The 19,497-nt window shown below is 40.0% G+C and overlaps 2 protein-coding genes across 2 annotated transcripts in view; one reads left to right on the forward strand and one right to left on the reverse strand.

Moving 5' to 3' along the window:
• Positions 1 to 19,497, forward strand: part of LOC105431312 (putative RNA methyltransferase CG11342) — a 238,840-nt gene that overhangs the window by 53,898 nt on the left and 165,445 nt on the right. The gene's annotated exons all lie outside the window — the stretch shown is intronic.
• Positions 13,469 to 19,497, reverse strand: part of LOC105426965 (uncharacterized) — a 55,642-nt gene continuing 49,613 nt past the window's right edge. The window contains exon 2 of the mRNA XM_011638435.3: positions 13,469 to 14,963. Within this exon, the coding sequence (XP_011636737.2) occupies positions 14,596 to 14,963 (368 nt within the window). The 3' untranslated portion in view covers positions 13,469 to 14,595. The remainder of the gene's footprint in view (positions 14,964 to 19,497) is intronic.

Here is a 19,497-nt window from a genome sequence, read left to right on the forward strand (position 1 = left end):
CATTGGGGAAGCATAAAATATGCGTGCGTATTTCAACTTTAAGATCGAATATTTAAACTTGAAACATAAATTTGAGACATAAGTAAGAAAATTTTTCGAAGTTCTATATTTATATTTCAAGTTTAAACATTCTAATGCCATTGTATTTTAAATAAAACATTTTACAGGCATGTCTAGAAAGAATAATTTTTTTTCTAATGTAAATATTTTATTTAAAATATATTAGCATTTAATGTTGTATAGATAAGAATTATTAATTATAAATTATTTATATATTATTTATACATTATACGTATGGTCTACTAATCGAAATTTTCGTAACTGTGTTTTGAAATTTGCATAATTTGCATAATTGCGTTATTGTTAACTTATATAGTCCAATAGTTTTAATTAAGTGTTGGATTAAGTATCAAAATTGTAATAGCGAAGAATATTTTTACTCACGTAATGAATCTAACTTATCGTCCATGATCTGACTAACTTGTTAACGCTTATTAGACACGTAAATGCTTATTAATACGATGGTAATGCGAAAGCATCGAAAGGATCGAAGGCCGGCATCATGCGCGTTTTGATACGAATCGTTAACCGTGACTAAACGACTAATTATCTTGTCCAGGTTTTTACGTTGTACGAATCGATCATACGCACCGATAAAATATTCGTCGTTCAGGAATCGTGTACTCATACCAGTGTAATGCATAGTAATTTACTTGATTTATTCTATCTTTGGTAAATTGGAATGCCTTATTGCAAATCCTCATCGCAACAACGTACGAAGAAATAATATATTTCTCTCGCACTGATCCGAGTACGTCCGCTATGGACTATAAAATGAGATTTATAAAGATATGAAATTGAAATATTTCACTATGATATTTCACTATGTACTAAAGAGCGCAAATTTCCCATGGACAGTTTTACTGTTAGTTGAACGTATTTTACATATTTACATGTTTCGTTTCTCGAAGCGCGAGATGGACAATGAAAGATGGAAGAATCGCCGATGCGATTGCGTGTTCAATTTCTTGAAATTAGTGTCACAAATTGTTAATCACAAAATCCTGCGCTTTTGGACGTACTTTACTGACCGAAAGGATCTAAAATCAATTTCGAGAATAAATCACGACACTTTGCGTTTATTGTTGCTCCAACCATGCACGTGCCTATCTACGACACGGTGCTTGGTACGGCGCACCATAGCAGCCCGTTGCCTACAAACACCCACATGTTTTCGTATTCACGCGGGAACGAGAGAAAGAGAGAGAGAGAGAGAGAGAGAGAGAGAGAAAGAGACCGTGCGGGGGGGAGCTGATAGGGGGAAAGCAGGGGGAAGCAGGGGGAGAGTTGCGAGAAGGAGGTAGGGTGTGCACAGTGCCGGTCGTAAAGTTGCAAAAGCTCGCGTGCTAAAACGCAACCTCGGCCAACGCGCAGACCAACGAGAGTGGCAAAGCCCGGGTTTCATCGTCGTTTCAAATACTCGAGCCAAGCTGTCACGAACGATCTTCTCTCGTGACGAAGTTCGCGGCTATTTGACCCTCCGCGTTGTGGTAACCTGCTTTGCGCGCCGAGTAGCGTGCACGCCGTACGCTTAACGAGAAGTGCATCTATCGGTGGTGGAAAACCCCGGCGATTCCACCGGGGCATATCCACCGGGCATGTGACGCACACAGAGTATACAGTTATGCGCCTATCACGGTATCCTAGAAAGGACGTATTTTTTATGACGTTATAAAAATACGTAAAATTATAGTTGTACGCCTGTGAAATAGAAAGATGTTTAATCGCTTCATTGAATCCTTCGAGCGGAGATTTATCTCTCGCTGTGCTTTACTGCGCCGCGAATTAGTTAGCCTTGCCGCGCGTGTATGTCCGTTGGAACACGTTTCCCGTCGCTATTGATATTTTGTTTTTAACGTTTGCAACAACTCCGTAAAAGTTTGTTTGATAGAGAAGTGTTAGCGATCGCAGCAAAGTCAATTTGATTGTACTTCTCATTTCGGACGGTACGGGACCACCCAAACGATGATTTCCCATCCGACTGCAAGTACGCCTCGAAACCTCCCTTTTCCCATTCTCGTAAGTAGAACCGGAGAGAAAGGGAAGGGTCGGAAAGGGGCAAAAGAGAAAGGGAAAGGGGGAGAGAGAGAGAGAGAGAGAGAGAGAGAGAGAGAGATTTGTGGTAGAAGAAGGACCAGGTGGCGCAAGAAATTAGTGGTGGCCAAGCAAGCGCACGGGCGTTCTCGCCCTCAAGGTCCCTAATAGCCTGGATCGTATTGACGATACCACCCCTGCAGTTTCCCCCGCTTCCTCCTCGTTGCATTACCCTTGGCATCTATAGCTCAATTTACCGACACCTCGCTAAGTATAGGTTGGGTGGGTGGTCCTTCCTTGAGACCCACGGGACCCACGAGCGCGGAGGAGTGGAGCTGACCCGGGACGATAGGTGAGAGACAGAGCGCGCGAGAGGGTGAGAGATTCGAGGCAGACCAGACGGGGGAGGCGAAGGGATTACCTCATATATCTATCGAGTCCATGAGACAATGGAGCCCTCGATCGAGTCGGCATCTCCGGAGATCGCGCCATGAAGAATGCGCAGGAAACGCGCGCCCGTCCCACCCACCTCGCTTCGACTCGCTTCGACTCGCGCGAGCGTATTTACGCATCGGATGCGCCGAATTCAGTTCTTCGTTTTGCATATGTCCGGAACCACCTACGCACACCGTGCGCGAGCGCTTTCAGCCGACTGACTGAGGATCCCGACTGAAAGAAGAAGCGTCATCAAATCGAATTGCGATCGAGAGTCGAATCGCTACTGTGAAATGGGATGAGATCGTAGAAAATTTTTGTTTTTGTACTTATTGTCGTAAAGAAAGCTTTTTCAAGTGTCGTTGAAAGCATCGATGTTGAAGTAACCCGTCGGCGGCGTAAGGCTATGCTAATTCTCGCGCGGACGTAAGCGAGACGTTCTTGTTGATCTTATTGACGAAATACACACACACACACACACACACACACACACACACACACACACACACACACACGTATACGCGCCATACGTGCCGAAGTGGCGGTTTTGAAAATTCTCGTACTTTTTCGTCCATCGGTTTGACGCGTGATCGTTCGTGATGGCGGTCCAGATGGTGGATGGTATTGTCTGGAAATGTTTCGTGAAGTGGTCAATGTTCGCGCCAGACACAACGCCTTTTGACGCTGATGGGAATATCTCTCTACAAAATATGCTTCCGAATGGAGAAGTCATCTTAATACGAGGGATGCGGTAACATCATATTAAGACGGCAGCCGACACGTTTAATTGACATTCTCATTTGCATGAGACACGTTCGACGCGTTAACCGCTATTACAAGACGTTAACATCCCTTTGTCACTTTTCCTGTATCGAATAACACAATGAATACAGGAGATATTATCCCCGTGATACAATCACATCACATTTTAAGTCTTTATATTTCTTTTCGTGATAATAATATGAGCTCCAAATTTGTTGAACTCTCAAAACTATTATGTAAGATTCTTAAACATGATAATAATACTGTAAACATTTTTTATTTTTTAGCAACCAATTTGAATGTCGTACCTCATGTAATATAAAATCGTTATTAACTTCTTTTTATTTTCGTATATTATCTCTTTTATCAAGATTTTTATTTGATTTTATATTTATTCCCTTACATGCATGTATTGTGTCAGGAATATATCAAAAATATGTCTATTCTTGCTGCATGTCTTCTTTGCATTTCATTTTATTAAATATTTGCACGGAGAAAATTTTTGCTGACAAATTTAAAAATTTGACTAGATCTGAAAATAATTTGTTGAACTCTTAAACTATTATGTAAGATTCTAAACATGATAATAATACTGTAAACATTTTTTATTTTTTAGCAACCAATTTGAATGTCGTACATCATAATTTTGAAGATCCAACAAAATTATTTTTAGATCTGTATCTGTATTAGGGAAAAAAAATTTAATACCTTCAGCAAAATTGTTTATTAAAAATATTCTTTAGTAAAATATTTTTTAATAGCAGTCAAATTTGTTTCATATAACAGAAAATTTAGTTGTTTCTGCAAAATACATTTCTCTATTCTGTAAATAAAATATCATATATAGTGAAGCTATATTATTATTTTTGTATGAATTTATAAATGACTGAGTACACCAAGTGATAATTAAAGCTGTCGCTATGTAAAGAAAAAAAAACACAAAAATTTATTTTGTTAACATCTTTTGATTCCAGTAAGAATTAATAATAATAGGAATAAAACGTAAATAACAAAAAATATTTGTTTATACTATAAACAAATAATAGTTTATACTAAATGATTTTGTTCGCTACATTTATTAAATAGAACTGCAAAATCGAATTTTGACCAAATTATTGTGTCGCTTCAACAAAAAACAAATTTTGGTTTCACAAAACAAGATATTTTCCTGATGTGACTGTAAGGTTTTAAATTTTCCAGCAAAAGTGTCCTTTCCATTTGGCATAAGAATAATACAATAATACAATATATCTAGAAAAAAAGAAAAAAGTAAGAAAAAAAGTTTGTGTCTTATGTAATGTAAGTAAAACATCTTCCTTACTGCTTCTTACTCTATTTAACGCACCTAGGCAACCTGTCCCAGAGAATGCATATACAATGAACATCTCTCCTGTCCTTTATCGCGCAGAACCAAAGAAGCGGAGCCGGCGTACGATTAGCGAGAATATTGCGGTCTCTTGACCACAGTACTTTTCCGGCTCGTCATTAATGTTTGTATGATAATAGCGAAGGTGTGGAGAAATGAGAGATATTCAGGAAGAAAGAGTGAGAGAGGGTGGGACGGGGGGAGGGGAGGGGGGAAGGAGAAAGAGAGTATCAAAACCCGATGGCAAAGCGGGACGGGAAGAGGAGCGACGAACGCGAAGAAGAGGACTACGAAGTGGAGAAGGAAACGAAGAGAGAGTGGGCGCACGGCGAGAAAGAGAAGTACAGGCGAGAAGAAGGTGGAAAAAGGATGGTGGAACACGAGGTACACGAGGAGGGGGGAGAAAAGCGGTCCTTTTGATGGGGCCTTTGTCGGGTCTCGCGGCGCTTTGCGATTTGCAACTAAAATCGTCGCCCTCCCTGCCCGCGTCGCTCTGCGCCTCACCGGAGTGATTTGCTGCAAATTTATTAATGCGACGATCGCACGACGATCGAATGCGCGTCGTTTTCGAGGCGAGTTTGGCCCGCACGGGATTCGGCACACGTGCGTATTCAATCGAGCTTCTGAATTTTCAAGTCGAGCGCAGTGTCGCCTTTTTGCTGATTGAACTACGATATCAACTATGATTCTTCACGTAGCCCTTGAGTCCGAAAGATAAAACAGTTATATGTATATAAATTTCCGCGATTTCTCTGTATTCAATTGTTAGTACAAATTTTTCAAACATCCTACAATGATTGCAAAGCAAAAATCTCCAATATTTTTGAAATTAAGAATCAGAACGCCTCCTTTAAAGCCGTATAAATTGAATTTTAATTCATATATTTGAAGTATAAAATTCAAAATTTGTTTCACGATTAATCCGCCGATTAGAAGATTATGAGCGCGCGGCAAAAAAATCTGCCGGGCAGAGATCCCGAAACAACGAGTCGGCCGTTGGTTGCCGATGCAACTTTCCGTCGAACAATTTCGCGAGGCATCGCGGTCTGTTGCGGGCCCGGCCGTATGGTAACAGGCACAGGGAAGATCGGCGAGAACGTAGATCGTCGAGCCACATAGTCGAGGAACATGAGCATGGAAATATGAATAATATAAGCGCGAGAAGGACGGTGGGCGAAGAGAACCAGGTTGCGGAGCGAGAGGGACGATGGCGCAGAGGGAGAAAAAGAGAGAAACCAAGAGAGCGAGGGTACTCTCTTGGTAGGCAGCGGCTGAAGAGAAGGAAGAAACGCGAAGGAGCGCGGGTAGGGACCACCCCGTGGCTCGTCGGCTCGTTTGATCTTCTCCCACCCCGGGACGGTCTTTTACCCCCTGCCATCCCCCTCCGAGCGGCCCCGGTATCGTCTCGTTCTCGCACGTTCACCAGCCGATATCGTCGTCTCGTTCCGCCTGTCGTCTCACTTCCACGCGGGTCTGCCTTCTCTCTTCTTTCTCTCGTCTCGTGATCTCTCACCTGCGGAGAAGAGGCGTCCGACACGTCAGAATCACACCTTCTACGACTACCCGCTCACTAATAATCCGAAGCTTCGTGCTGTGGTCCTTTTCTCGGGATCCGTGGAATCCTTCGAGAGGCGATGGACGCCTTTTGTCTCTGCCGTGAGCGCCGCACGGATGCATCTTCTGGGTATCGGCATCGTAATAAACAGAGAAGATTGCTCATTTGTTAAGTAATTTGTTTATTTAAATAGTTTTTAATTTTCATACTTATCACACGTAAAGGATTACAAAAAAATTAAGAAAGAGAAAAAAGATATTTTGCAGAATCCATTAATTATTGATTTTTTAATAAATTTGCGTAACTTTTAATAAAAAAAAAATGTTTGATATCGTATAATTGATAGTACTTCAAAAAATTAAAATTCATAAGACTATACATGGATAATATACATAATACACAATGCAGAAATTTTTTGATGTTCGATTTGAAACGTTTCTATCAGACTTTTCATACACATTAATATAAATTTTTATCATCTGTAGATTGAGAGAGAAAATTAAAGAAATTGTAATAAAAATATTCTTTTCTGATGTCAGACTGAAATATACATGTTCTGTCTGAAATAGCGTTTATATATGGCGATAGTTATTATCCTCGATTCGTCAGTTAAGCAAAAAAGTTTATGCTAGTACTTAAAAAAAAAAAACTTTAATCGATTAATTTTACTCTTCGGACATCGTGAAATATATATAATCATTGAAAAATGAAACGTTAAACGATAACGTCACGCTAGACCGATCTGATCCTGACTTTCGCTCTTTTCCATTATTCTTCTTCGAGAGAAGAAGATGTCACTATCGAACACAGAATTGCAGAAGAGAAGCAAAATTTCTTAAGGGGAAATCCGTGGCACGAATATCGGGCATCGGCGGTGTTGTATATAGCTGGGTGTTATTCGAAGGCGCTACTTAATTATCTCGCAGCCTCTAATCTGTCTGAGCCGACATACACACGCCACGCAGCGCATCTAGCGGACGTTACCTCGGCCCCGGCTTATGCCTAAATCTAAATCTCCCTTAACTGGAGGGCAGGCCTCGCATAACGATCGTATTCAAAATATTACACATTTCTGACGTGGGCCTGTATCGACAATCGCCCGGAGGAGCTCATATAAAATTATTTGAACAATAACGCATCGTTACCGAGTGAAGGATCGGGGAGTGACGCTATAATTTAACCATTCATTTCCTCACGCAAATAACTCACGAAAAGAATTCACGCGAATTCTTTAAAAATTTTTCTCTATAAATTTTACGAGAAGATCTCGTCGGTCGAGGCGAAAGCATAAAAGTATTCAAATCGTCGAAATTTTTCGGAGCCGCGAACGGATTCGGATAAACGGACTCGAAGACAAGTTCTCCGGTGCAATCACGAGAGTCTAGAAATCTCGGATCCGGATAAAATCTAAGGACGTCGAAAATGGAAACGAGGAGAAATCCTGATAATCCTAGATTCACGGCTCACCGGATCGGCCGGCAGGTCGAACCGATCCGAGAGAGATCCGATGATGTACAGAACCTCGGAAACGAACGCGGTGCGTCCTCGAGCATCGCATTAGCAGGGGGGCACGGAGAACGCCACCGATAAATTTCTCGTGAAACTGGAATGCCGGGGACCACCTCTACGCTTACGAGCGTTACAACACCTCCTCTCTCAACCGCCGCAGCCGCCGCCGCCGCCGTGCCGATCGGACAAACTGCCGGACGGCCGGTGATCTATAGTGGTGTCCCGGCACCGCTCGGTACAATAACCGAAGTGAGAGCGAGAGTGTAGAGTATCCGGTGGTCTGTAATCAGGAGCTGGCAGACCGCTGGCAGACTCTACCTCTCGGTCCCGGAGCCTCCTTACCATTAACCTATCTGGTACCCGTTCCGTTCCGTCAACCTGACGTCATCGTAATTCGTGATCATTCTCATACGCACGCATAGCACCTCGCGGAGCAACGCGCCGTCCATCCCGAGTGATCCGCGAAACAAGGTGGAATTAACGCACACGCGGAGGGCCCTTTTTGCGGGGAATCGGCTGTTATTAGATTACCGCTCCGTGAACGCTCTCGCGCGAACCGTCTCCTCTTGTTAGCAGGCTGTGCGCCATCACGGTCTGCGTTCGCCACGATATTTCGCAGTGGCGAGTTTTTTTCTTCGCCATATTTCGGAATCTTCGAAATCAGCTCATGCTTAATCACATCACCTCTCGTTTGCCTCGTTACCTCTTTTTCGCGATAAGTTAGAAAAATTTTACATCTAACGCAGAATCAGATCTAACGCGGATAGCATAAAAATAATCGATATTTGAGTAAATAAACGTTAAACAAAAAATTTCAAAAAAACTCGAAAGACTGCGTTTGTCAGGGAAAAAAAAAAAAAAAGAAAAGTGAGTATGAATGTGGTGTTGCAGCCGCTCCTTTCGCATTTCCAGCGTTACGGCTCGCGCGGCGGTGTACGCGGCGGTGTTCGTTAGCGTCCGGCTGTTGAATATCATGGCTTTTTAGCCTGCAGGTGTCATTAGGGTGCGGACGGACGAACGAACGCTGATTGGTCTCGACCGATCGCCCTCGGGGACACCGGCCCATCAGCTGTCCCATTCGCGCCAACGATGCCGACGACGAACGGCTCGCACGCCTATGCGCCTCCATTACTTCCATCTTCGTGGTACGCGTGGTATCTCGCGAGCTGGCAGGCATTTCCCAGATGCGTTTTATCCGATAACGCGTGGGAAGGGGCTAATCACGTTTCAGCTTCCCAAGCTCCGTTCGTTCTTGCGCGAGTTATTAATTAACACGGCGAGATATACTATCCGATTGATTAGATTTTTGTGGAAAGGCGTGACACATTTAGACAGAATCGAACGAGGTAACGTCTCACAACGTAGAGAAACAGGAAAGTTATATTTTCTCATCGTAACTCGTCAGGAGACTTAGGACTCATCAACTTACAAAAGTATCATCATTGTAGTTAGTAGATAATTTTAATAATATATTGATATTATTCTTTTTCTAATAATTAAATATTTCTTTAACCGTCCTACTTACTCGTTTTGACTTTTCCCCTACATTTCCTATTTATTAACTAATACAAACAGAATTCCTTTGCTAATTATAAAAATATTGTTGGAATTATTCGCGTTCCTTTTGCGTTCTTTTTGAATTTTATTTTGCGCAAACCGCATCATCGTCAAAACGTATAACGTATATGTTTATTCATTATCACGCGCGCTACTCATTACTCTGTTAAGAGCATATATATAAATTATAAAAATTCCGTTTATATATTCACTCATCATCTGTTATCTAACCGAGGTAACGTTTTGCGTTGCGAGACTCTCCAACCGCGCGAATAATATATCGTCTCGATCCCCCACCCATTCTCGCCTAAACACTCCCACATATTAATCTTCCATCGTCGGGGCTACGAGCTCTCGTTGCTGGAGCCGTAGCGCGGCTAGTCCTCCCGAAAGAAGTCCTCCCGCCGTGTAAATGGACCTCGTTGGCGAAGACGAGATGAAAGATCGCGCACAGGTAGAGGATCAGGATCACGTGAAAGAAGTCAGTCTATGAGGAATATAAAAAAGGAAGAAAAAAAAGAGCGGGGAGGGGGGGAAGGAAACAACGAACGAAATAGAAGCGGGGACGGGCGAGAGGATCGGCGTGCTAGGATCGGCGGCTCGCCGTTGCGAGGGTCGAGATATCGCATTAACGAGGCCCGCTGATGGGCCGGGGCCTAGATCCACGTCTAATTACATTCGAGCGGGGGGAAAGGGGAGGAGGGGCTCGTTTCTCGCGTGCTGAAACACGGTTTCGAATCGAAATTATGGATCTGCGGCGCTTCGCGCGCGCCGGTCTGACTGACGCATGACTGGCTGGCGGGTTAAGCGAGTCAACGAGTAAATGAGTCCGAATTACGTGGGCGTGTCAATGCCGGGAAAATGAGCTCCGCGAGAATATCTCCTGGCTCCGGGGTTATGCAAAACAACGGCTGGGGCTAAATGCGCCCGCCGCTCGCACACACTCGAATCTTTCCCGGGCGATCGGTAGCGGTCGCCGACACGTGCGACGATGTAGCTTCGCTAGACTAGAGACAGATTAGCGTGGCGTGAGACGAGCGCAGACCGTGTTCGAGGAGGTCATTCCGATATATGGTATATCTCGCGAGAGGTTTATATATTTTAGAGCGCAGACGTGTTACCGTAGAAAATTCTAATATCCGACGAACCCAGCATTTATCATCGATGGTCTGTCATTTCCGTCATTTTGGATGACCGGGAACAAGTCGTTAGCTGTTGCAGAAGACTAGAGAGGGACGATCGTTCGCTTCGGAATGATGTTTCGGCGATCTTACAATTTTCATACAGTATTTATTTATATATTTTTTTATTATTTTTTGTGATATGTAGGGCGGCGCATGAAACGACATTACTAAAAAGCCATAATAAGTTCCTTCGATGACTCTTTAGTTGGAAATTTGTGTTTTTTTCGAATAATTGCTACTTGTCGTTTATATTATATACGGAATTGTCGAGGAGAAAATTTGCGAAATTCAATTGAGCGAAATGAAGAGACATGTTTTTTTAATCGGACCAATTTTCGGAGGTTTTCCTTCAGGGCTCGGTGAGTAAACGAGGGCAGTTTGACTGCTGCCAACCGACCAATAATTACTACGAAATTAATATTTCGATAATCTGGTAGGTAATAACATTCATTTCGCGTGCAGTCTGTCGGTAATGTAAGACATTGAGTAAACTCGATCTCTGCACATTTAACTAGGACCGTTTCGCAATGCTATTTAATTACGAGTAATATATCGAAAATATTTAAGAGTCTCGGTCTCGCGATGTTAAGCGAACCGTAAATTAATTACGTCCAATATGCCAAGAGTGGTGCTATATATTACAATCGCGATAATAAACTTTACGAGATATAAATGTGTGACTATTAGGATTATTGCAATTAAAATGTTATTCGTTAGTGTCACGCGTTATTCGCGCGATTTCATGCGAGACTCTCGCGTTTACCGCACTCGAGAGTTGGAGGGAGGGGGAGAAGGAGGGGGAAGAAGAGAGAGGGAGGGGGGCAATGAATGATATCGCATGCTCATTCCGATCGGAGATCACCTGAATTATTGGTGTATCGGATATATCGAGAAAATTGGCGGTGGTCATCATCGCCATTATGAAATTCTTTATTTGGATGTTGCGGCGTCTGAATTACAGGGCGGTATGAGCTACCTTGCTTACTGCTTCATATATGAGGCCCGTTGATATCAGCAATGGCTACGAACCTCCTCCGATTCGTTCAAGTGCGTGCAAAAAAGTCGCATTATTCTGTCTCGATCTGTGTGTTGTCATAAGACAATATTCTATAAAAGAAATTCCTACTTGCATTTTACGCGCTTGATCATCTCTCGATTTGACACTTTTACACTATAAGCGTTTTTGTTCGCTTAAACCTAAACAGTTTTTTTTTATCTGTGAATCTTTGAATTATCGATGCCTTCGCTTTGTGATGATCGCATGTGCCGATCAGGCCTACCATAACGAGCGCAATAAACAGTCGATCTCTTAAAGTGCCGGATATTTGGGAATTTTCGCAAATCCGCGCAGGCTGAAAAATTTATATAAGGTAGGTATATAAATCGCGACGAAGGTTGGAAATATTTTTTCACATAATGTACAAGCTGTGCTATAAATAGAGCACGGCTAATCACATATCAGCGATGAATCTTGCAATGCATGATATACGAGCAGATAGCTCGACATTACCAACCTGCTTCCTGTTACTTGAATATCTGATGCTAAACGGAACCGTTTGATATGAGGTCTCGTTAATGAGTCTATCATTAACCTGTCGTCATTATCTTTGATACAAAACGCGTGCTACTGCCAGCGCAATAGATTAATCGAATCTAAAATGTTTGTAACGGATGTGAGTGCGTGTGTTGCGCGCGTTAAGTATATGCTAATTATATGCTCCTCTCGGGTGTACCTGGGTGCTCATTTCTAATAAGGGCCCGGCGGCTTTTGCAAGTGTGCAGTTTATGATACCTAATATTTCTGAAATATTGGAACGCTTTCTCTAACGCTAATGTTTGCTAAACGGTTTTTAGATCATAACACATCTCTGCTGCCTTTTTTTCATAATTAATGCAATTCTAAAAGCTACAAGCTTTCTAAAAGCTTTTGGAAATTTGGTGATTAAATAAGGAAACTTTGATGGATTTTACTTTAACAAATCTTACATTGTTTTAGTAAGATGTAGAATAGAATAATTACTCATAAAATTATATCGTTAAAAAAAAAAAATTGGGCTTTAATAAATTTTTATAGCCAAGCGTTTTTTCAACATCAATATATTTATATATGTGATTTTTAGTTTATATTTAGTTTACCTGAAAAAAAATGAAGAAATATTCCGAGTGTAGTTGTCGCAACAGATTTTCAGCGATATTCCGCGATCCGCAGTCTCGAAGTTCTAATCTATCGTCTAGCAAAAGCATTCGGTTATGATGAGTGCCAGACTCCGGATTACGAGCGGATACAACGAGGAAAAGGCCCGCGAAATGACTTCATCTTAATAAATTACGCCTCTGGGTAAACCTTGCGAATAGCTTCAAAAAGATTCCGAGAAGGGCCGCAACGCGGTTACACGCTATTTTTGGAGAATAATTCCTTTTCATCTCTGTGTGTACTGCGCGTCTGTGGCTCCTTGCTCGTGCACGTCGAGCCTTTTTTACGCGCGATATTACGCAAAGCACAATAAAATGAAAATCCCCTCGTCAAAGCGATCCGAGAAAGAATAGCACAAATTTCGTGTAATGTTTTATTATTCTGCGCCTTCTTTTGTGAAAAAAGATTATATTTTAATAATCGGTGTAAATTTCTTATTTTTAAAACTGAAAGTAGTAAGTATTTCGCAAGCTTTACTTGTATCTTCGTGCTTAAATAGTTAGCTCGTAAGAAAATTGAAAAGAGAGAGATAATGATTAAAGAAGTTAATAAAATGTAAATTTCTCGTTAGAGCGATCCGAGAAAAAAATAGCGCAAATTTCGTGTAATGTTTTGTTATTCTGCAACTTCTTTTGTGGAAAAAAAAAATTATAGATTATTTAGTAATCGGTGTAAATTTCTTACTTTTAAAAGAAAGATAATAAGTTGTTTGCAAGTTTTACCGATATCTTCACTTATCACGTGCGTCAGTGTGAGAGAACCGAAAGGAAGAAATAATGGTTGAAGAAGTTAATAGAAACAGTTTCAATCAGTTTAATGTCCGTTCAATAATTTCCATTTATTTTAGCTTTTCTATACACTGTATTAAGTCGGTTTACACACGCGCTCCTAATTTAGTCTCACGCACCTCACTATCACTATCACGAATCGTCGTTTGCAGATATACATCTTACTCGCTCCTAAAATTCACTAATTAAACTCATAATCAGGTATATTGCAGTGTCCCATTTATGCTTTATGATTTCTTTTAATTCTAATCATGTATAACGGCTCTATCATACTTATATACGTAACATTATCAAGGGAACGATGTATACCTATATACAATGTATGTACACAATGGCGCCACAACGCGTGGTTATTTATATATAATTTACGGAATAATATTCATTTAATAATTTATTATCGACGGTTTTTAGCCGCCCTCTCCCTTCTCACAACTCGCTCTTTTTCTCTTTCTCTCTCTCTCTCTCTCTCTCTCTCTCTCTCTCTCTCTCTCACTCTCTCTCATTTTCTCTCCATTTGGAAATAAATACATTATAATACATCGCGCTCTGCGCGTAAAATTGCAGCGAGCTATGATACGCTTTCCATTTAAAGCCGTCAATTACGACATGACGCCATTTTTCTCAGTTCTAACAAGCATAACGAAAATCCCTCTTGAAAATTTTAACACGACACTTCCCCTATTAAATCCGTATTTCTGTATATAGAATCGTAATCGTTTTGGACCATTATTTGGAGATAGAATATTCGTCGAGAAAATGTATATATGATAACAATGCAAACAGCTTTATAGTTTTCGAAAAAATGAAGCTTGAATGTTGAATAGATTATTAGACGGTCAGCGTTAGGTAAAATGTCCGGAAAAATGTCCTTTACCGTAAAACTCTCCTCAAGAATTTCTCCAAGGATGTTAAAATATGCCAAGGAATCGAGTCGTACACGTAAAAAGAAAACTGTACAAGATGCACTCGCAGTTTTTCGCGTTACGTGTTTGTCCGAATAATACATCGCAACACGAAATCTATGTATCACGTATTCAACCTTCTCTTTCGCGGCCAAATACATATAATATGACGTTTTACACGACTGTCCGATTCTCCCGTCGAGCCTCGATTGCACACGAAAGATCGAGAAGGCGGTATCGGATTGACCTCTACGATTTCTCGTCCATAGAGTTTGGCAATGGTCGTTTCTTTAAGATTCCCAGATCTTGCACGTTCTCCAGAAAAGTCTTGTGATGTTGAGCGACCAGAAGTGGATTCACAGTCTGCACGTCCTTCTTAAGCTCCTCCATGTCCCTCTTGAGCTTCGCTCTTCTGTTTTGGAACCACGTGATCACTTGGGCATTGCTCAGACCTAGCTGAGCGGCAATCTCGTCCCTGTCGGCCGGGCTCAAGTATTTCTGATACAAAAATCTTTTCTCCAACTCGAAGATCTGCTGATTCGTGAACGCGGTCCGACTCTTGCGCTTCTTCTTCGGCTGTTGGCGATTGTTGAACAGGTTCAAATGATTGGCTTGTTCTGCAACAGAACAAGATTAGACACGGTTAGTCATGTTTGTACTTATACACTTATCCTCAAACACACGCGCGTGCTAAATTGATTTGTCAAATATATATATATATATATATATATATATATATATATATATATATAAATATACGTAGAATCGACTTGTTACTTTTTCACAATTTTAATCCGTTTATTGCTTTAAATTGCTTTCAGTATTTTATTAATATTTTATTAATATATTCTTGCTGCCAACATTACAATATAATAAATTTTTTTGAGTATTTCTAATTACATGTATTATCTAAATATATATATATATATATATATATATATATATATATATATATAAAATAATTTCAAACGATGAAATTGCATCGCTCGGCAGACAGGATCTAAATGTTTTATAACTTTTCATTTCTTCTTAATTAAATTTATATTAAATATATTATTTAATATAAATTTGGAACAATAATATCGCGAGCTACGTGTTGTTATTATCAGCAGATTTCCAACGCAGCAGCTCAAAGCTATATTCTTAAATCGCTAATCAAATCCGAAAATCGATTGCATCTCCACTTTGCTCCCCTCGAAATATACGAAATTTGTATTGTAAAAAAATATCACCAGTCAGAAATCGAATCTGGACAAAATAATTTATTCCTTTTACAAACTTTAACGTTTCACAGAATAAAAAGTAGCGTTCTAGCGAGATAGGAAGCAAATAATCGAACGGGAATGTTTAAAGAATCATTTTACAACAATGTAATTTTATCGGTAATCCGTATGGTTTCTCACGGAAAGATCTGAAAGTGATTCTGCTCTCATGGTAGCGCCGCATGGTTATCGCGCGTGCAAATAATGAACGAGTGAAGGCGCAAGGCTATTGCGCAAACGAACTGTCGATTCAGCGGCAATTAAATCCTATACCGATAACAAGACCGTGTCTCTCTTAGGAACGCAATGCGATAATTAGCTTACCGATACGAATAGGTGTATTAAGATTTTATCGCTGGCGTTGTCTGAGTAATCGCTCGCGAAGCTACGTGCCGGAAAAAATTCCCCGTGAAAACGCGTTAGACGTAAAATACGATGGTCGCGCGACAAGAGGAAAAAAAAAAAGAGGATATTGGGAAATTAAACGAACGCCGTTTTTAGTCCCGCGCCGCGTGCTTTATTATTTTCGCCACTTACTTAACGCACGTTGCGCACAATTAATCCCGCACAGTTTGTGCGAATAAATCCAGAGATGGAAAGTACATACAGTAAAAAGTGCATACAGTATATTACAGCAGACCGATCCGCCGTTGAATTTCTCTATATTACATAGAATTTACATAGATATAGATAGATAAATGCAGGATATGTTGGTACAATCAGAACAAGAGATAATTATTAATTAATTTCACTTTCAAGGTTGCATTAACATGAGCTAAAACTCGAAGATTAAATCACACGCAGCTGCGTAGCAAATAACGATCTTTTGGAAATATTTTTGTATAAAAATACAGAGAGTTAATATTAGACATTTTCTAATACTTTTCATTTATACGTCTTAAACGCAGTCGAGATAAGATTTTTCGGTAGCATATGGCTCGTTTCTCTTGCATTCAGATTTTACTTCAATTTTTTTGAAAAGATCTATGATGGTCTATATATGATAAAACAACTTTTGAATATGATACGTACGAATGTTATCATGTTATCATTTTATAATCAGTTGTCGAAATATGCAAAATAAATCGAAGTTTTTTTTAAGCAACCGCCGCCAGAATAGTTTAGAGAATCGTCTCTATAGGGCTACAAATTAAATGTATTTTCGGGACATGGAAGGGTTCTCCCCATAAAAGTATTACGCCATTCGTTACGGTGCTCAGACTACGGAATTCCAAGAGCCATAACTATCATAGTTCCCGGTGAACTAACTAAAGCTATAGTTCAAAATATTTCTACCACAAGTTCTCCTTTGGCTTTCTAGCGATTTCTAATTATAAGAATTATAGATTAGAAATATGGATATAAATCTTATTTTGCAGAATCAATATATATTTTTAAATGAAACATAACGCATTCTATTAATTGATTATATATATTTTCCAAGCTGTTATGCCTACGTTTAAAAATTCAAATTATTAATTAGATATTTATGTTTTAAATCATTAAAGATCGAACATATTTTTAATGCATCTATGTTTTATTTATTTATTTTTTAAAATTTTTATATCAAAATATATTTTCTGGATTATCGCTTTAAAAAATTCCGCCGTAGTCTCGAGCTCGTTATGATCGCGCGTATTATCACGTAATTTTCTTAAAAATCAATTTGTTATTAAAAATTAATTGCCGGTTTAAAGAGCAGCCAATTAAAGCATCCGTATCCTTATTTTATCGGATGTTGTTACATGGAGGTGAATATTGCAATCTAGTTTTTAGAATACAACGTATTGCAACGTAATCTATCAAGATTAAAGCATATAGAGTTGAATAGTTTATTTAAATATCTATAGCTTTATTTCTATAGGCGAATCTCTTTAGGCGATTAGATCGCAGAAAATCAATCCCGGTGGTATGTAAAGCTTGACAAGAAAATTGCCGTATCGATTCGATCGGCTAATCGCTTCCTCGCGAGGAGTAGCCTAAAATAAGCCGCTCGCCGTCGTATCCTGTTAGCGGATGATGCCGCCGCGTAATACCGGTTCCCGTTTTATAATTTTCGTTATGCCCGCGTTGACCCTCGGAACGAAGAAAATATTGTCAATTAACGTCGTTATCCAATAACCGGGGCGACCCCGTGTATTTTTTACTCCGCGTAATGTTTACCGGCGAGAATACGCGATGGCCGTTTTCGCAATGGCGTTAGCCATTAGGAAATAATCGAATCGAATGATAAAAAAGAAAGAGAGAGAGAGAGAGAGAGAGAGAGAGAGAGAGAGAGAGAGAGAGAGAGAGAGAGAGAGAGAAAAGGGGAGGAAGGCGGGCGCGATGAGTCGTGGACAAAGTAGCCGAAGAGTCGCTCCAGGATCAAAGGCCGCCGCCATCGGTCACACCTGCGCAACCCGACTGTACAGTCCAGGTTAAAAATTCTCACTCATGATCGAGACCGAGCGACGATCATGTACATATAAGGTCGTCTCGTTTTTGGGGAGACAGTCCTTATAACCTTATTCGAAAGAATAAGGGTTTACCTTCTTATCATCTTATTTTATTAAGCTAATTGGAGATGAGAATACACAAGAATGCTTGGTACGGAAACGTCAAGTTGAAAATACAGAGCAGCATGCGTTTTAATGCAATGCTCCGTTTTTCTAATAGCCGACATGGCATTTAGAGTTTAACTGTTAACTGTTGGAGTCCAAACATTTTAAGATCTCGATACTATCGAGAAAATTGTAAATCTTAATTATGAATATATTACATCTTTGATTTTTCATGGCTTCCCAAGCGTATTCTAAAAATTGCGTTTGATTAAATTGAATTAGAAATGTTTGATTAAATTGAAGGCATTTAATTGTTATGATAAAAAAAAATGCTGCAATCAGCTGCGTGAGTAATAAACAGATTGAGCGTATGTTAAATGTATTCGCACGTCTAGCTGATATTCTATTTGCCAATATAATTAATTTAGCTATGTTTATGACTGAAATCAATGTAAGATAGAAATATTAATAACCGGCGCGCGCGCGTAAGATAAAATTAATTTCCAATCTACAGACTTCAGGAAAATAATTAAAGAGAAGACTATCGCGCACTCCGCAACGAAGGTGAGCCTTTCGCAAAAGGCATATTGATTTGATTATACGCATATAACTGCAATGCAAGTGAAACATATATGTTCACACACACACACACACACACACACACACACACACACACACACACACACACACACACACACACACACACACACACACACACACATTCATATAAATATAATATAAAGACAAATGAGAAGAAAAGAAACCTAGTAAAAAAATTAAAAGTTTCAAAAGTAATACGATAATATGTGTATTATTTTTCATATAATAATTACTCAATTTGCGATTCAATTTATAAATTTTAATTTCAATATCAATTTAGATATTAATTTTATATTACTTGTGTTAATTTAATTAATTATAAATTTTTCAATTATATTTTTCATTTACATCGTCTCTCTCTCTCTCTTCCAGAGCCAAATGATTATTTTTAGCCTTCTAAAACCAGATTGCGAGAGAACGCATTGACGACTGAAATCGAAGAGACAAAGCGAACGAGAGTGTTGCACGACAAAGACGTGGAGACACGATGAAACGGTAAACGAACGAACGGATGGACGGACGGAAGAAGCGTCGAGATATTAGTTTCTGCGGTCGGCTCTCCGCAGAGATTTAATTCGTTTGATGTTCACGAATTCGCCGCTTCGGCTGTCTTTTCGCAACCCGTGTCTCATCCTCCCTCTTTCTCTTCAACTTTCCAAATAGTTTTAAGAGCCATCGTTAATGCTCTTTCTTTTCCGAAAGATTTTCTCACCCTTTTGTCAGAGCGAACACGTTTCGGACTCTGTTAC

This window comes from Pogonomyrmex barbatus, unplaced genomic scaffold (assembly GCF_055798465.1).
Source record: "Pogonomyrmex barbatus isolate J1 unplaced genomic scaffold, ASM5579846v1 scaffold19, whole genome shotgun sequence".
NCBI lineage: Eukaryota > Metazoa > Arthropoda > Insecta > Hymenoptera > Formicidae > Pogonomyrmex > Pogonomyrmex barbatus.